General features: G+C 35.9%; 1 protein-coding gene across 4 annotated transcripts in view; it reads right to left on the bottom strand.

The window, feature by feature from the left end:
• The window catches only part of SLC39A10 (solute carrier family 39 member 10), a 167,596-nt gene that overhangs the window by 29,997 nt on the left and 123,776 nt on the right, over positions 1-13,823 (bottom strand). For all 4 annotated transcript variants that reach the window (XM_053597474.1, XM_053597475.1, XM_053597473.1 and 1 more), the window contains 4 exons: positions 8,756-8,925; positions 6,650-6,838; positions 2,315-2,435; positions 609-977 (listed from right to left, as the gene is read on the bottom strand). In XM_053597474.1, the coding sequence (XP_053453449.1) occupies positions 609-977; positions 2,315-2,435; positions 6,650-6,838; positions 8,756-8,925 (849 nt within the window). The remainder of the gene's footprint in view (positions 1-608; positions 978-2,314; positions 2,436-6,649; positions 6,839-8,755; positions 8,926-13,823) is intronic.

Below are 13,823 nucleotides of genomic sequence, written 5' to 3'. Positions count from 1 at the left end.
GAGTAAGTAGCCTGATGCTCAATCTGAGTCTTATAAGTCTATAATTGCACCTGCTCTCTCACACTGGTATTTATAGATGTTTAAATGGCTCGCATCCTTATCTAAACTTCCCTAGGTCTGCAGCTCAAGCCCAAGAGTTTGAGGTTGCTGTGAGCTGTGACACTACAGCACTCTACGACGACAACATAGTGAGACTCTGTCTCAAAATAAATAAATAAAATGTATTAAACTTAAGGTGTAAACTAAACTGTTCTTTTTCAAGAAAACGTAAATGTGTTTGAAAATACAATGTTAAGAAAGTTCTTCCAATATGGCGATTGTACTTTGAATGAAATAATCAAGTTACGTGCATTAAAGAAGTATATAATAGACATTTGTGTGTATGTTTAAAAAAACAATAGACTACCTTTATACCTCCTAATTAACCTATCAAACACAAAAGTATAGACTTTGGAAAAATCAAATGACAAGAGTAATATATAATAGTGTATTTGTTAGCTCTGGACAAATTTTAATCTTACATATTGTCATTCATAAAATTAAATGAAGTGGAAGAAGAAAAACAGTCTCAAAGAACAAATTATCACCCATGTTTCAAGTCTACTCACCAATTGCTAGCCCATCACTGAAGTTGTGGATGCCATCCCCCATGATTACCATCCACGCTATGTTAGCTATTCCTGTTTCTTTCAGATCGGATCCGGAATGACAGGGACCGTGTGAATGATGAGAATGTTTGTGGTGCCACTGATGATTATGCTTCCTCAGCACAGTTTTGTTCTCATCGTGGTGGTTATGTGCAGTAGCGTTGAGATCGTGCTCATGGATGGTATGTAATCCATCAGTGTGAGAATGGTCCATGATTTTCTCCTCTTCTATACAAAGGTAATTTTTAGGAGGGGATTCTTGTTGGCCTTCTAAATCTGTCAGTTCAGTTTCATTAAGTCGGTCTTCAGAAATAACCGAGTCATCAGTTCCTATATATTTATAGCAAAGAATATGCTTTATCAGGAAGTAAACACATGAATATTTGCTAATTTAAACCCAGAGAAAATAGTGCAATAAACTTTTGTTAAGTGAATGTCTTTAAAAATTCTTTAAAAACTATATTTCCCTTAAATTATTCAGAAGCCATTCTAATTGAAAAATGTTTTCTGCAGTCTGATCAATCAACCAATAAAAACATGAACATGCACACACCAAAAACAACTGGGGTTTGAAGGGTTCAAAAGATGATCCAGATGAGGTGAATGGAAGGGAACTGAAATCAAAAGCAGGCAAAGTGAGGAGAAAAGTTGGAAAATATGAAGATATTATGAAAGTTAAGGCGCAACTCATGGAATAATTAATGAAAATCAAAGGGTAGAGTGTTACTGAAGCATTTACAAATAACAAAAGGCAACCCATTATTTTTTCAGAGAAAGAAGGAATCTTAGTGTTTATTCACTCTTACCTTTTTCATTTTAGAAAACAAAGACAAAATTTAAATAATTTCCCCAAGTCACAGGGTCAGCTGATGTCAAACTTCTTTACCTCCCTCAATGGCCCACCACTTGATAATGCTACTCAGAGATCACTGGAAGATGAAGTTCAGAAACCCCTTTAAGTTTCTGATAAGCAGTATTTAAAAAAAAAAATTAATGTTGGCCTTTCACTAGTTTTCCAAAGCTGTTTGTTAATGTAACAAAGTTTCCTATAATTCCCAAATTGTATTTAGGGGCAGAGTTCTACAGTTAAAAGTTTAGGCTGTCCTTCTTCTGCAGAACATCATTGGTGGATTCAGGGGATTTACAAGTTTAAACATAAAGGGAAAAAAATTAGGTTAAAATTTTTTCCCATGTTTCCTGAAAATTATAAGCTACCTCATTACATCTATCAGGCAAAAAATAGATGAATGGATAAGCAGAGATTTTACATATAAATGCTAAGCCAATTCTCCCTTTTCCATTAGAAACCATTCATACCGGGAGGAGATATGCACTGTCAAGAAACCAAACTAACATTAATCAATGACTTTCAACGTCATTTTCTTTGTTTCACTTATTTTTTCCTGTAAACCATAAGTGCATGTTTCTTCCCTGCTCCCTAGTATACTGGTGCCACATTCCAGCATAAATAAGGCTGAAAATAACAAAAGTAACTAACAAATAAAAGCACAATTAAGACACATTCACATTTAAGGAAATACATGTTAGAAACTAACATTAGGGAAGTCATAAAAATAAAACATTTCAAACAACACAGGCATAGTTTAGAAGCAAGATTTCAAGTTGTATATCTTAAAAGTTTCTCTTTAGTCAGAATTGTTGTCTACCGGCAAGAGGCTTGAGTTGAAGCCAGTCAGCATCTGGTGTATTGTTTAACTTATGATCTGACAGCTTTCTTCCAATAGTTGATTCTTCTGTGCTCTGCTTCATAAACCATTTCTGTTTTCCCTAAAAAAGGCATCTGATATTAGTATAAAACCTGTAGCCACAATCATCAACAAAAGTCACTTGTTAATGCCTCTGGGAAAAACTGTTAACTTCATACATAAGTTAATTAGAAAGAGTGAGAAAATTTTTCAAAAAGTTTTTCAACGAATCTACCAGATAAAAACTCCAACTAAATTAGTATTGTCTTTTAATCCTCAACTAAGAGGTTCGATTCATCTGCTTTAAAGTTAAGAACTAAATTATTATATGCAACCAAAATAAAATGAGTAAAATATGTGCAATCTCTCTTATTTAATAGTGTAAGATAATAGGAAGTTCCAAAAAATTAAAGTTAATTCTTTTGAATTTGTGCAATTAATGTAATCTCAACATTTCCCTGAATGTGACATAACAGAGTCAAATATGAGTTAGAATCCTAAATATGGGGCGCCAGCCACATACACCCAGGCTGGTGAGTTCAAATTGGCTCAGGCCTCATATGGCAATTGCAACAACAAAAAAATAGCCACACGTTGTGGCAGGTGCCTGTGGTCCCAGCCACTTGGGCAGCTGAGGCAAGAGAATCACTTAAGCCCAAGAGTTTGAGGTTGCTGTGAGCTGTGACACTACAGCACTTTACCAAGGGCGATATAGTGAGACTCTGTCTCAAAAAACAAACAAAAAAATGAATATATAAATAACCAAGAATCCTAAATTTGGAGTTTACAGCTGAGACTTTAATAAATTTAACAAAACTGGTCAATCAAGAATGACTCATCTGAAAAAAAAAAAAGAATGGCTCATCTGTCCAATGAAAATAAGATTTTTATGAGGATTAAATGAGATGGTATGTGAACATGACCTATCACAGGAACAGATAAGCATTCTTTTTCTTACCACTTTATAATCAGAAAGTAAACATAATTTAATTTGTCCTCAATAACTTATAAATTACTGTATTTCATTGTTTAGGTTTGACTTCTTCCTATTGTATGTTTTAATAGTCTAGCTTTTTAGTACTTTCTTCTTTTATCCATGTAACCACTAATAACTCTTCCAACTTAAATTGTGGCTTTTAATATATGTTAACTTAAGAAACCAAATGTAAAAATAGAAATCATTGTTCTCTGGGAGATGTTTACTGACCAGCATCTCATTTTCTTGTTGGTTTTATTTATAGGCTGTACCACATTTCAGATGTTAAGTCTTCTATGTGCTACCTAAGTAATCTTGTACAGCTAGTTGAGAGTATGGTAACCTCAAAATGACCCCCATCAATTTCCTCCCTCCCAGAATAAGCATTCTGCTGCACCTATAAAAAGGTAGGATCTGCTCCCTGCCTAGAATTTTGGATGGCTTCTTGACTTGTTGTGACCAATACAATGTAGCAAAAATGATTCTGTGCCAGTTCCAGCACTAGTCTTATAAAAAGCCAGCAGCTTTTACTTTTGCTCAGGGAAACTAGCCATTATCCTACCAAGAAGCTCAGTCTTGACTGTAAAGACAGGCCTTGTGGAAGAGCATCAGGATACAGACAGGGAGGGAAGTATTTTGGGGCTATGCAGCCCAGCCCATCCTAGGCCAGTAGCCAGATGAATATGAATGGAGTAGTGTAACTTTAGCAAATGCTAGGTAGAACAAAAGAACTGCCGTCTGAATCACGCCTCAACTACTGACACGTAGAGTTCTGAATAATAACGATAAATAGTGGAAGTAAGCCAGTAGGAGAAACTGAGGAAATACAAAATATTGAAAAGAAAATAATATGGAGATACCCTAAAGAAACAGTAACCATTAGTCAAGAGGAAAAAAAAAGAAAGAGGATCCAATAGTCAATAGCACAAAAGTCAATGAGAAGAATATAGAAATTAAAGAAAATGCAAGCACCAGATGGAATTTATATTAATTACTTAATATAAATTAATTAATATAATTAATTAATTAGTGGATTCTAATTATCCACTTTCTTAGAAATCATTCCTCTCAAGGCCTCTAAAGTGCTGAAACAAGTCAACAACTGGGATATTATTTAACTTATGGTCTGACAGCTCCCTTCTAAAAGTTGATTTTTCTACATACACTGCCAAATGTCTGTTCTATTCAAATACTAATTTGCTTTCTTCTTCTTTTTTTTTTTTTTTTTTTTTTTTTAAAGCCTTATCCTTTTTATCTTACTAATTGTCCTATTTCTCATAAAGGAGATGCTCTGACTTATCTGGTCAGATATACTTTGATACACTTGAAGAATTTCTTACTATTAGATTTACAGCCCAACCCACCATCACCAGCACCAAAAGTGCTCCTTTCACAGTTTTTTACTTCCTACAACTTGAAAAAAGTTGCAATGTTTTGGAAATCAGTTATCATTACAAAAATAAATGTGTTTCAGTTTAGATTCAAAATGAAATCAAGAAGATTAAATTCTAAAAAAACCAAAATCTTGACTATTTTGACCTATGGCTTGAAGGGCTACATTTTATACTTATCTGTAAATTACACAGTCTCTAATGTTTTGAACATAGGAAGCACTTAATGTCTGGTCCCTCCATGTTAGTAGACAGACAATTGTTAATTCCTCTATTGGAATCTCTCTATTGGAGCAGTTCAGAGTTTAGATTTTCGGGTTAGTGAAGCTCAACTAGTAATTGTCAAACTGCTTTACATATTTTGTAATATGTTATTGTAGTGATGAACCATTAAATACTTGTATTTCTTATAGCTAATCAACTATCACATCCTCTTATTTATACTCTCACTTAATTCTCTTAATCGCCTTTTCTTCCCCCATTCCTTCTGCCATGACCCTACTTCAAGCCCCTGTTACGTCTCTTCCACATCATCCTGCAGGAATCTCCTTCATCAACTCTTACTCTCCTCTAGCCAGTTCTGCTTCCCCCCCAAATTTTATTCGCCAACCACTGGCCCTTCAAAGTCCAAATGGCATTAGATTTCTTTCACTTTTCTCTATGTTGAACCTTCCCGGTGCCTTTCACCATTCCTCAGACACTACTTCACTGGGTTCACCATCTTAATCACCTCCCTCCCCTGCCCCCCAAGAAGGCAATAAAATGTGTACTAACTAAAATATGAATTATGATATGAAAATACAGATAAGAAGATTTCCTTCCCATGATTTAGACAGCTACTGGAAATCATAGGGAATGAGTCATATTCATACAGCTAGTTGTGTATTCAAGTTCAGCACTTGTTCCAAAACAAAGCACATTTTTGTCTCAAGGGGATATATACAAAACATATACATAGGCAAACAAAATATACACGTAAAAAAATAGCATAAAATTATATCTTAAGAGTAGACTGTACATATTAAGATCATGATTTTCCTGAGTTTTTGAGGGGAGAGAAAATGATATTTGAAGGAAACTAACAAAATATAAGGGTTTTCTAATTTCTAACTAACTTTCTGTGTGGACAGCTTTACTTCAACAGAATAGACTGAAGATTATCCGTGTTAGTAACTCAAACGTGTTAGTGAGATGTGTTCAGGACAAAGCTTTAAAGTAGACATGAAAGGGTATGAATAGGGAGGGCTGTTAACCACAGTGAACGACAGAGGCCCTGAATTTACATTCTTGGGGGGAAATTCTTTTTAAATATGTGTCATATTCTCATAAATGCGAAGTGAAACACAGACAACTGCATGACAGTCAGGATATTCAATCAATAGTCCAATCAAGCATTCTCTCCCAAGTGGTGAGTCGCTCTTGGGGAAAAAATAAGAAAAAAATCACCATTTCCATCATTTCATCACAATTTCTTCCCACAAAGCCCCTGTAAGCTGGGAACCACACACCTCTAATACTTCTACCATTGGCAAGGTGTTTCTGATAAAGAGAAGTGCTGTGTATAAAGATTTTCATTAAAAGATATTACAATAAAATCTACTTATAAAAAAATATTACCTAAGGTTGATGAGACTTACTTTTATTTATATATTTTTACATTTTTATAATACACATAAACTGGCCTACAGCCTTCTCTATCCTAAGTCAATTAGGTATGATGCAACACAAATAAATAAACTGAAACTTCTATATCTTAATTATAAATGCCAAAATAAATATAATAAAAAATGGCAAAGGTCAAAGACAGCTTTTTCTCTAAAGATTAGCTTTTAAAAAACAGATATTTAATACACACCAATATCATAACTTTTTAAGAGATAAGATAAATTTTTTCTCAGAAAATGAAATAAACAATTTAAAAATGCTTACTCTTTGTTGTTTGTAGTGCTTAAACATTCTAATACAGTGTTCAATGATAAATAGCAAATAAATGCCTCCTAGAGCGACAAGTCCTTTCAAAACAGCATCGTATTCTTCCAAAAACTTCTTAGATTCATGTCCGTGAGAATGTCCATGCCCGTGTGCATGTTGATGACTGTGATCATGTCCACCCTGAGACTGTTAATAAGAATAAGGAAAACTTCTAAGCAAGTAAAGTGCTATTTTAAATTTGAGATTTTAATTTCCTACAGAAAATACCTTTTAATTATTAAAGTGGTCCCCTAGATATTATCTCACTTAAAGTAGTCTACCATATAATTTGCTTTACTCACTTGTCCATACATATATATGTGTTATATATAAAACGAAGATCAGACTCAAATACCTATGAGGGTAAGATATATACTACAGTAAGATAAACAAGCTACAAGTAATAATGGGGGGTGATGGGTTCTTTGTAAATCAAAGTGAACAAGACCCACTTAAATGCCAAATATTTAGTAAAAACAAAACACACAAACTAATTCACAGCAGGTCACTATTTATGACTCCCTATAATCTAACTCTTTCTCAAACTGATAGTATTTTTATAAGATTCTTCTCCTATAAATTATTTCAAAGAGGTGATGAGATTGTTACCCTTGCACATACTGAGTAATATTAATAAGAGTATATACTTAAGCTGAGGCAACAGAATCGCTTAAGCCCAGGAGTTGGAGGTTGCTGTGAGCTGTGTGAGGCCACGGTACTCTACCGAGGGCCATAAAGTGAGACCCTGTCTCTACAAAAAAAAAAAAAAGAGTATATACTTAAATGTGTGTGTAATTTGCCATATTTTAAAGCTTTAGCAAAAATAAACATGTGTATAGAAAAAGTTATATTTCAACACTGTAAAATATATAGGCATCACAATATTAATCTTAAGAGAATTTAAGTTAGGTAACTAGGCTTAAGTATTTTTCTTCCTTGTAATTTATTTATCTTCTTTCTCTGATTTCTAAACCTTTCAAAGGAGGTTAGAGCACCCAACAAGGCAATAGTTAAGTTTACTTAACCCTCCTTACTAGAAAAAACAACTTAAGTGGCCCTTAACTATCACATCAACTGCCCTTATTAGGCTTAGTTCTAAGATTGTTGTTGTTCCTACTGGTTGGTAGAAAGGACGAAACAAAAAAATTCATATCCACAGTCTTAAGATTCATTAATCCATTTATAAATGGATCAATTAGCCTGGCATTAGCCTGTAATGCCATACATTATTCTTAGATTAGAATTCTGGAATTCTGAACCAAGAGTACAGAAGGGGAGAAGAGTTATACACAATACACAAATACAATCCTGTCTCCCAAATACTACAAAAGGGAAATATTAAACATTGCAATTTTAGATTTGGAAAAGAGGAGTATTATTTTCATAGTTTAAAGTAAAAACAGTGAAAGTAAAACAAATACTTTCAGCTGGTGAAAGATAGCTACCTATCTCCCCATTAATAGGTTATAGATAGATAGCAATCTTTTAAAAAAAATTGATAAGCTTGGCTAGGAGTACAGCTTATGATCATATCATTACAAGTAGCAAAGAAAAGAACACAAATGGTACGCCAGGTGAAAAGATCAACGCCCTCCATGTATAATGAGCTAAAAGACTAAAGTAATTACCGAAGCATGTCTGCCTACTACTGCTCAAAGATGCTGGCGGCATCCTGGCTACCTGTGTGATCAATTACAACACTCCTTATACATGTCTTCTAAAGGCTTACTTAATACACTACCTAGGTTAAAAGATGACTCAATGTTTAAGTATCCATTTTCAGAATTTCTAATACAGTAAATTTTAATCCAATGAGTATTTTTAAAGACTGGTAGAAAGTAAAACTGCCATTACCAGTCTTTGCTGCTATTTAAAAACCTATGATTAAATTGATTTCAAAAACATTGCTATTAAAACTGTAAAAATGGAAAACATACTTCATCCTATAAGCAAATAAAACATCACAACTACTAGATGAGTGTGCTATAGCATGCTAATGAAGGACCCTTTTAGCTTAAATATCTTTCACTTTTAATTTTTTAAAAGATTAAAAATGTTACTTACATGGGGCAGTAGATGAAGAAGAGCATCTCCACTCATTGTTCCTACGGCCAGTGCAACAAGGAATGTGAGAAGGAATTTGAAGCATCCTTGGTTAATGATGGGAACCAAGATCACGCCTAGCAAGGAAAGCAGGCTAATGACAGTGATAGAAATGATTCCACAAATCCATGCTGTAGGAAAGAAATTAATAGTCAACATTAGTATCACAACAGAAACCAAAAAAGCTCCAAAGAAGAATAAACTTAAGATAAGCCAGTCATGGAAGACAGATTATCTTATTCACACTGTGCTTTTTAAGAAGCTTTAGGACACTGCTACAAAAATGACATATAACCCATTTGAACACTTAATTATACTTAAAATAACAAAAAGAGTAGAAATGGAATGTTTCTAACCAAAGAAATGATAAATGCTTAAGGTGATGTATGCCTGTATCAAAACATCATACGTACTCTATTGTAAATATATATAACTATTATATACCCATAATCAAAAATTTAAAAAACTTTTTAAAAAATGCCTTCAATGGGGGCGGCGCCTGTGGCTCAGTCAGTAAAGGCGCCGGCCCCATATACCGAGGGTGGCGGGTTCAAACCCGGCCCCGGCTGAACTGCAACCAAAAAATAGCCGGGCGTTGTGGCGGGCGCCTGTAGTCCCAGCTACTTGGGAGGCTGAGGCAAGAGAATCGCTGAAGCCCAGGAGTTGGAGGTTGCTGTGAGCTGTGTGATGCCACAGCACTTTACCAAGGGCTATAAAGTGAGACTCTGTCTCTACAAAAAAAAAAAAAAAAAATGCCTTCAATGGCACACTATACATATTAGAAACAGTAACTTAAAATGGTTTAAGGGTTTGTTTCACTCTTAAACTCTACACCAGTGGTTCTCAACCTTCCTAATGCCGTGGCCCTTTAATACAGCTCCTGTGGATCGCAACCCACAGGTTAAGACTGCTGCTCTAGACTGTAAATAAAAATTCCCCAATGTCTAAAGGAAGAGCCAAAACAAGATAACTATTTAAAGAAATAATCATAAAACTTACACAAGAGCATTTTAAAAAGCCAATTATTTACCTAATGCATTATAATACCTTCATATCTTTCTAATACAAAGTTTAAGAAACATATCAAACCAAAATGGAAATATATTCATATGACCAGATAACAGAAAGGCCTTTACAGGTACTTTACTATAACAAATGATAATTCAGTCCTATATTCCTTCTCACCTCCACTCCTGATTTCAAACTCTCACTATATAATTTTAACTGGCTTGGAACACAAAATAAATGTTTTCACAATATGACTTGTAAGAAACATTAAGTGTGGTGGGCAAGAGGAATTCTGCATGTTTCTTTACCCACATCATTCATGAACATATAAGACACCAAAAATAAAGGCCTGTGATTCCTGAGATGGACCAATTCGTTATAATTTCTATTACTGGCCTAAACTAAAATAAAAATTACTTTTTAAAATTCTGCCTATTTTAGGCTGGGCAGAGTGGCTCATTCTTGTAGTCCTAACACTGGGGGAGGCTGAGGCAGGTGAATTTCTTGAGCTCAGAAGTTCAAGACCAGTCTAAGCAAAAACAAGATTCCGTCTTTAAAAATAGCCAGTGTTGTGGTGGATGCAGGTAGTCCCAGTTACTCAGGAAGCTGAGGCAAGAGATGGCTTAAGCCCATGAGTTTGAGGTTGCTGTGAGCTATGATGTTACAGCACTCTACCAAGGGTGATAAAATAAGACTCTGCCTCCCCACCACAAAAAAAATTTCTGCATGTTATAATGTTTAGCTACAGGAAATCTCACTGAAGAGTGATAATTTTATAGTGGTTTTAATCTAAAATGCTATTTTTCTAATCAAATCTAATAGGACTATAAATTTGCTAAAATATTTTACTTTTAAGTCTATGATAAGTGAACAAAGGAAAAATACATCTCTTCATGAAAATAACTGAAAATTTTCAAAACCAAAGTGGAGAAAAGTAAGGCAATGACACTAACCCAATAAATGCTGTACTTTACTTGATCCTGGCTGGGCACAGTGGCTCACGCCTGTAGCATCACCACTTGGGGAGGACAAGTTGGGAGGATTGCTTGAGACAAGAGGCTGAGACCAGCCTCAGCAAAAAAGAGACCTCGTCTCTACTAAAAATAGAAAAATGAGCCAGGTGTTGTGGCAGGTGTACGTCATCCCGGCTACTCAGGAGGCTGAAGTAGGAGGATCATTTGAGCCCAAGATTGTGAGGTTGTTGTTACTATTGTCTGACCACTGTACGACTACTGTGTGGCACTCTGCCACTACTCTTCCCCTTAGATGTGTTAAGTGTACAGGACCTTCTGTCTGTGCAGACTTTCCATGCCTCATCACTGCCACTGTGGTCTGAACAAAGGTGTATCATACCTGCCCTCTGCTCCTCAGCTCTTCTTTGGTCTCAACACATCTAATGTGAACCTATGGGGCATCGGCCTCTTGCATTACAGATTTGAAGAAGAGTCTAGGAAAGATTCTTTGAAGCCAAAAACACTTTGCAATGTTCCGAGATGATTCATAATCTCACATGGCTTTTGGTAAATTAGCCAAAAACCAAGTTACCAAATAATCAACTGATCAGAATCTAATTCAATAAAAATCAATGTCAATATGCTAATGGAAGAGCTAAATACATTATAATCGAAGGCTAATCACTGGCAGATTGACACACATGAACTAGCCAAGTGCTTACATCTACAATTGCGGGTGATCCCTGTGGGAGTTCGTGTGTGCAGCAATCAGTACATGTCATATGTGTTACACACTCTCATGTACAATTTCCTGTGTATCAGCTGTGAGGACTTTCTCTTTCTCACCCACTTTAGAAAGCAAATCTGTAAACTAACAGAAAAAAATGCTTTGAAAGAGAAATGGCCACCTATTGATTAAAAAAACTTTCGCTGGTTGGCTTGGCACCTGTAGCACCAGGTTACGGCACCAACCACATACATCGAGGCTGGCAGGTTCGAACCTGGCCCAGGCCAGCTAAACAACAATGACAACTGCAACAAAAAATAGCCAGGCTTTGTGGTGAGTGCCTGTAGCCCCAGCTACTTGGAGGCTGAGGCAAGAGAATCGCTTAAGCCCAAGAGTTTGCTGAAAGCTGTGACGCCATGGCACTCTACCAAGGGCAATATAGTGAGACTCTGTCTCGAAAAAAAAAAAAAGAAAAAAAAAAACCTTCACTTCACTGGCATGTTATTTTTGACAACTTAAATGCAGAAAATATCATAATCCCCAAAAGGAGAAAACCTAAATAAATCAATCTAGGGCTATAACACTGCCTAACTTTCAAGGCACCATTCTTAATGCATCTTTTAGGAAGTGTCATTTACTTAGAATACAATGTAAATGATACACCCTTTAGTAGTTCAATGAAATGCTGTTTGGTAAATTTCCCATCCAAAATGATTTGATATGTACATGAATATGTATGCACACACACATATTTTAAAGAATTAATACACATTTTTAGTTTCTTATTTATATAGTAAAATGCATCTCATTAAACTGATTATAAAAAGTAAAAAGCCAGATGACTATGCTCATCTTCAAATTAAATAATATCTATAAGCCATATGCAGGGGCTCACACCTTTAATTCCAACACCCTGGGAGGCCAAGGTAGGAGGATGGCTAGAACTTAGGGGTTGAAGATCAGCTTGAGCAAGAGCAAGACCCCATTTCTACTAAAAATAGAAAAATGAGCTGAGCATTATGGCCAGCACCTGTTGTCCCACCTACTCAGGAGGTTGGCAAGTCTGTTTAAAAAATCCAGAACTCTACTGGGGAAGAAGTGGAATTATGGGGTAGGTACATTTGTCCCAAAGTACATGACAATCTCTAATGTCCAGCCTGAGCAAAAGTCCGACCCTGTCTCTACTCAAAATAGAAAACACTAGCCAGACGTTGTGGTGGGTGCCTGTGATCCCAGCTACTTTGAAAGCTGAGGCAAGAGGCTTGAGCCCAAGAATTTGAGGTTGCTGTATTTAAAACTCAAAAAAAAAGGAAAATCTCAAATGGTTGAATTCCCTTTCTCCTATTTCTTTTTGTTTTTGAGACAGTTTCTGGTACCTAGGCTAGAATGCCGTGGAATCGGCCTAGCTCACAGCTACCTCAAACTCCTGGGTTTAAGTGATCCTCCTACCTCAGCCTCCCAACCAGCTGGGACTACAGGTGACTACCATGATGCCCGGCTAATTTTTCCATTTTTAGTAGAGACAGGGTCTCACTCTTGCTCAATTCAGTCTCCTCCCACTTCAGACTTCAGAGGGGTTAAGATTACAGGTGTGAGCCATCGCCACATATCTGGCCTTTATACATAAAACACAGAAGGCATAACTGAGACTATTACAACCGACAAATCACTCCTTCATATACACATTGCCTTGCCTGACACAGATGGGAATTTAAAAGTATTTTCAAAGATGCCAATTATTCTGCCCCTTTAAAAAGACAACTTTTCTTAATTCCTTGTTTACTAGTAACTATCTGAACTGGCAACATACTAGCTATTGTCATATAGGTAGAAAGAACTTTAATAATCTACACTAGCATTATCAAACTGTGCTCATTAGTTCTATGGGATAGAGTATTTCAAAGGGGAGAGAGGAGAGACTTAATACTCAATTAACGTTTGGTAGTACCAAATTAAATAGGTTCCTTCAGAGCCTCTAAGAGTTTAGCAAGGAATGTGAAATTCTGAATGGAGAATAGTACAATTTGCAGCATTTTCCCAACTTATATGATCATGGAACCTAGTAAGTAGTACTACATATAGGTGGGGGTCTTCAAGAAGTTTATGGAAAAAACATACTTCGAAAATACAACTAATTTTGTAACCTAACTGAAGTGTTTTCTCAAGTAAATGGAAACAGCACAAAGAACAGCCAACACAACAGACATGTCAATTGATTCAGCTTGTACAATTCTTTTTTCTTTTTTTTTTTTTTGTTGCAGTTTGGCCAGGGCTGGGTTTGAACCCACCACCCTCGGCATATGGGGCCGGCACCCTACTCACTGAGCCACAGGCGCTGCCC

This window comes from Nycticebus coucang, chromosome 7 (genome assembly GCF_027406575.1).
Source record: "Nycticebus coucang isolate mNycCou1 chromosome 7, mNycCou1.pri, whole genome shotgun sequence".
NCBI lineage: Eukaryota > Metazoa > Chordata > Mammalia > Primates > Lorisidae > Nycticebus > Nycticebus coucang.
This window is presented reverse-complemented; position numbering and strand designations above follow the sequence as displayed.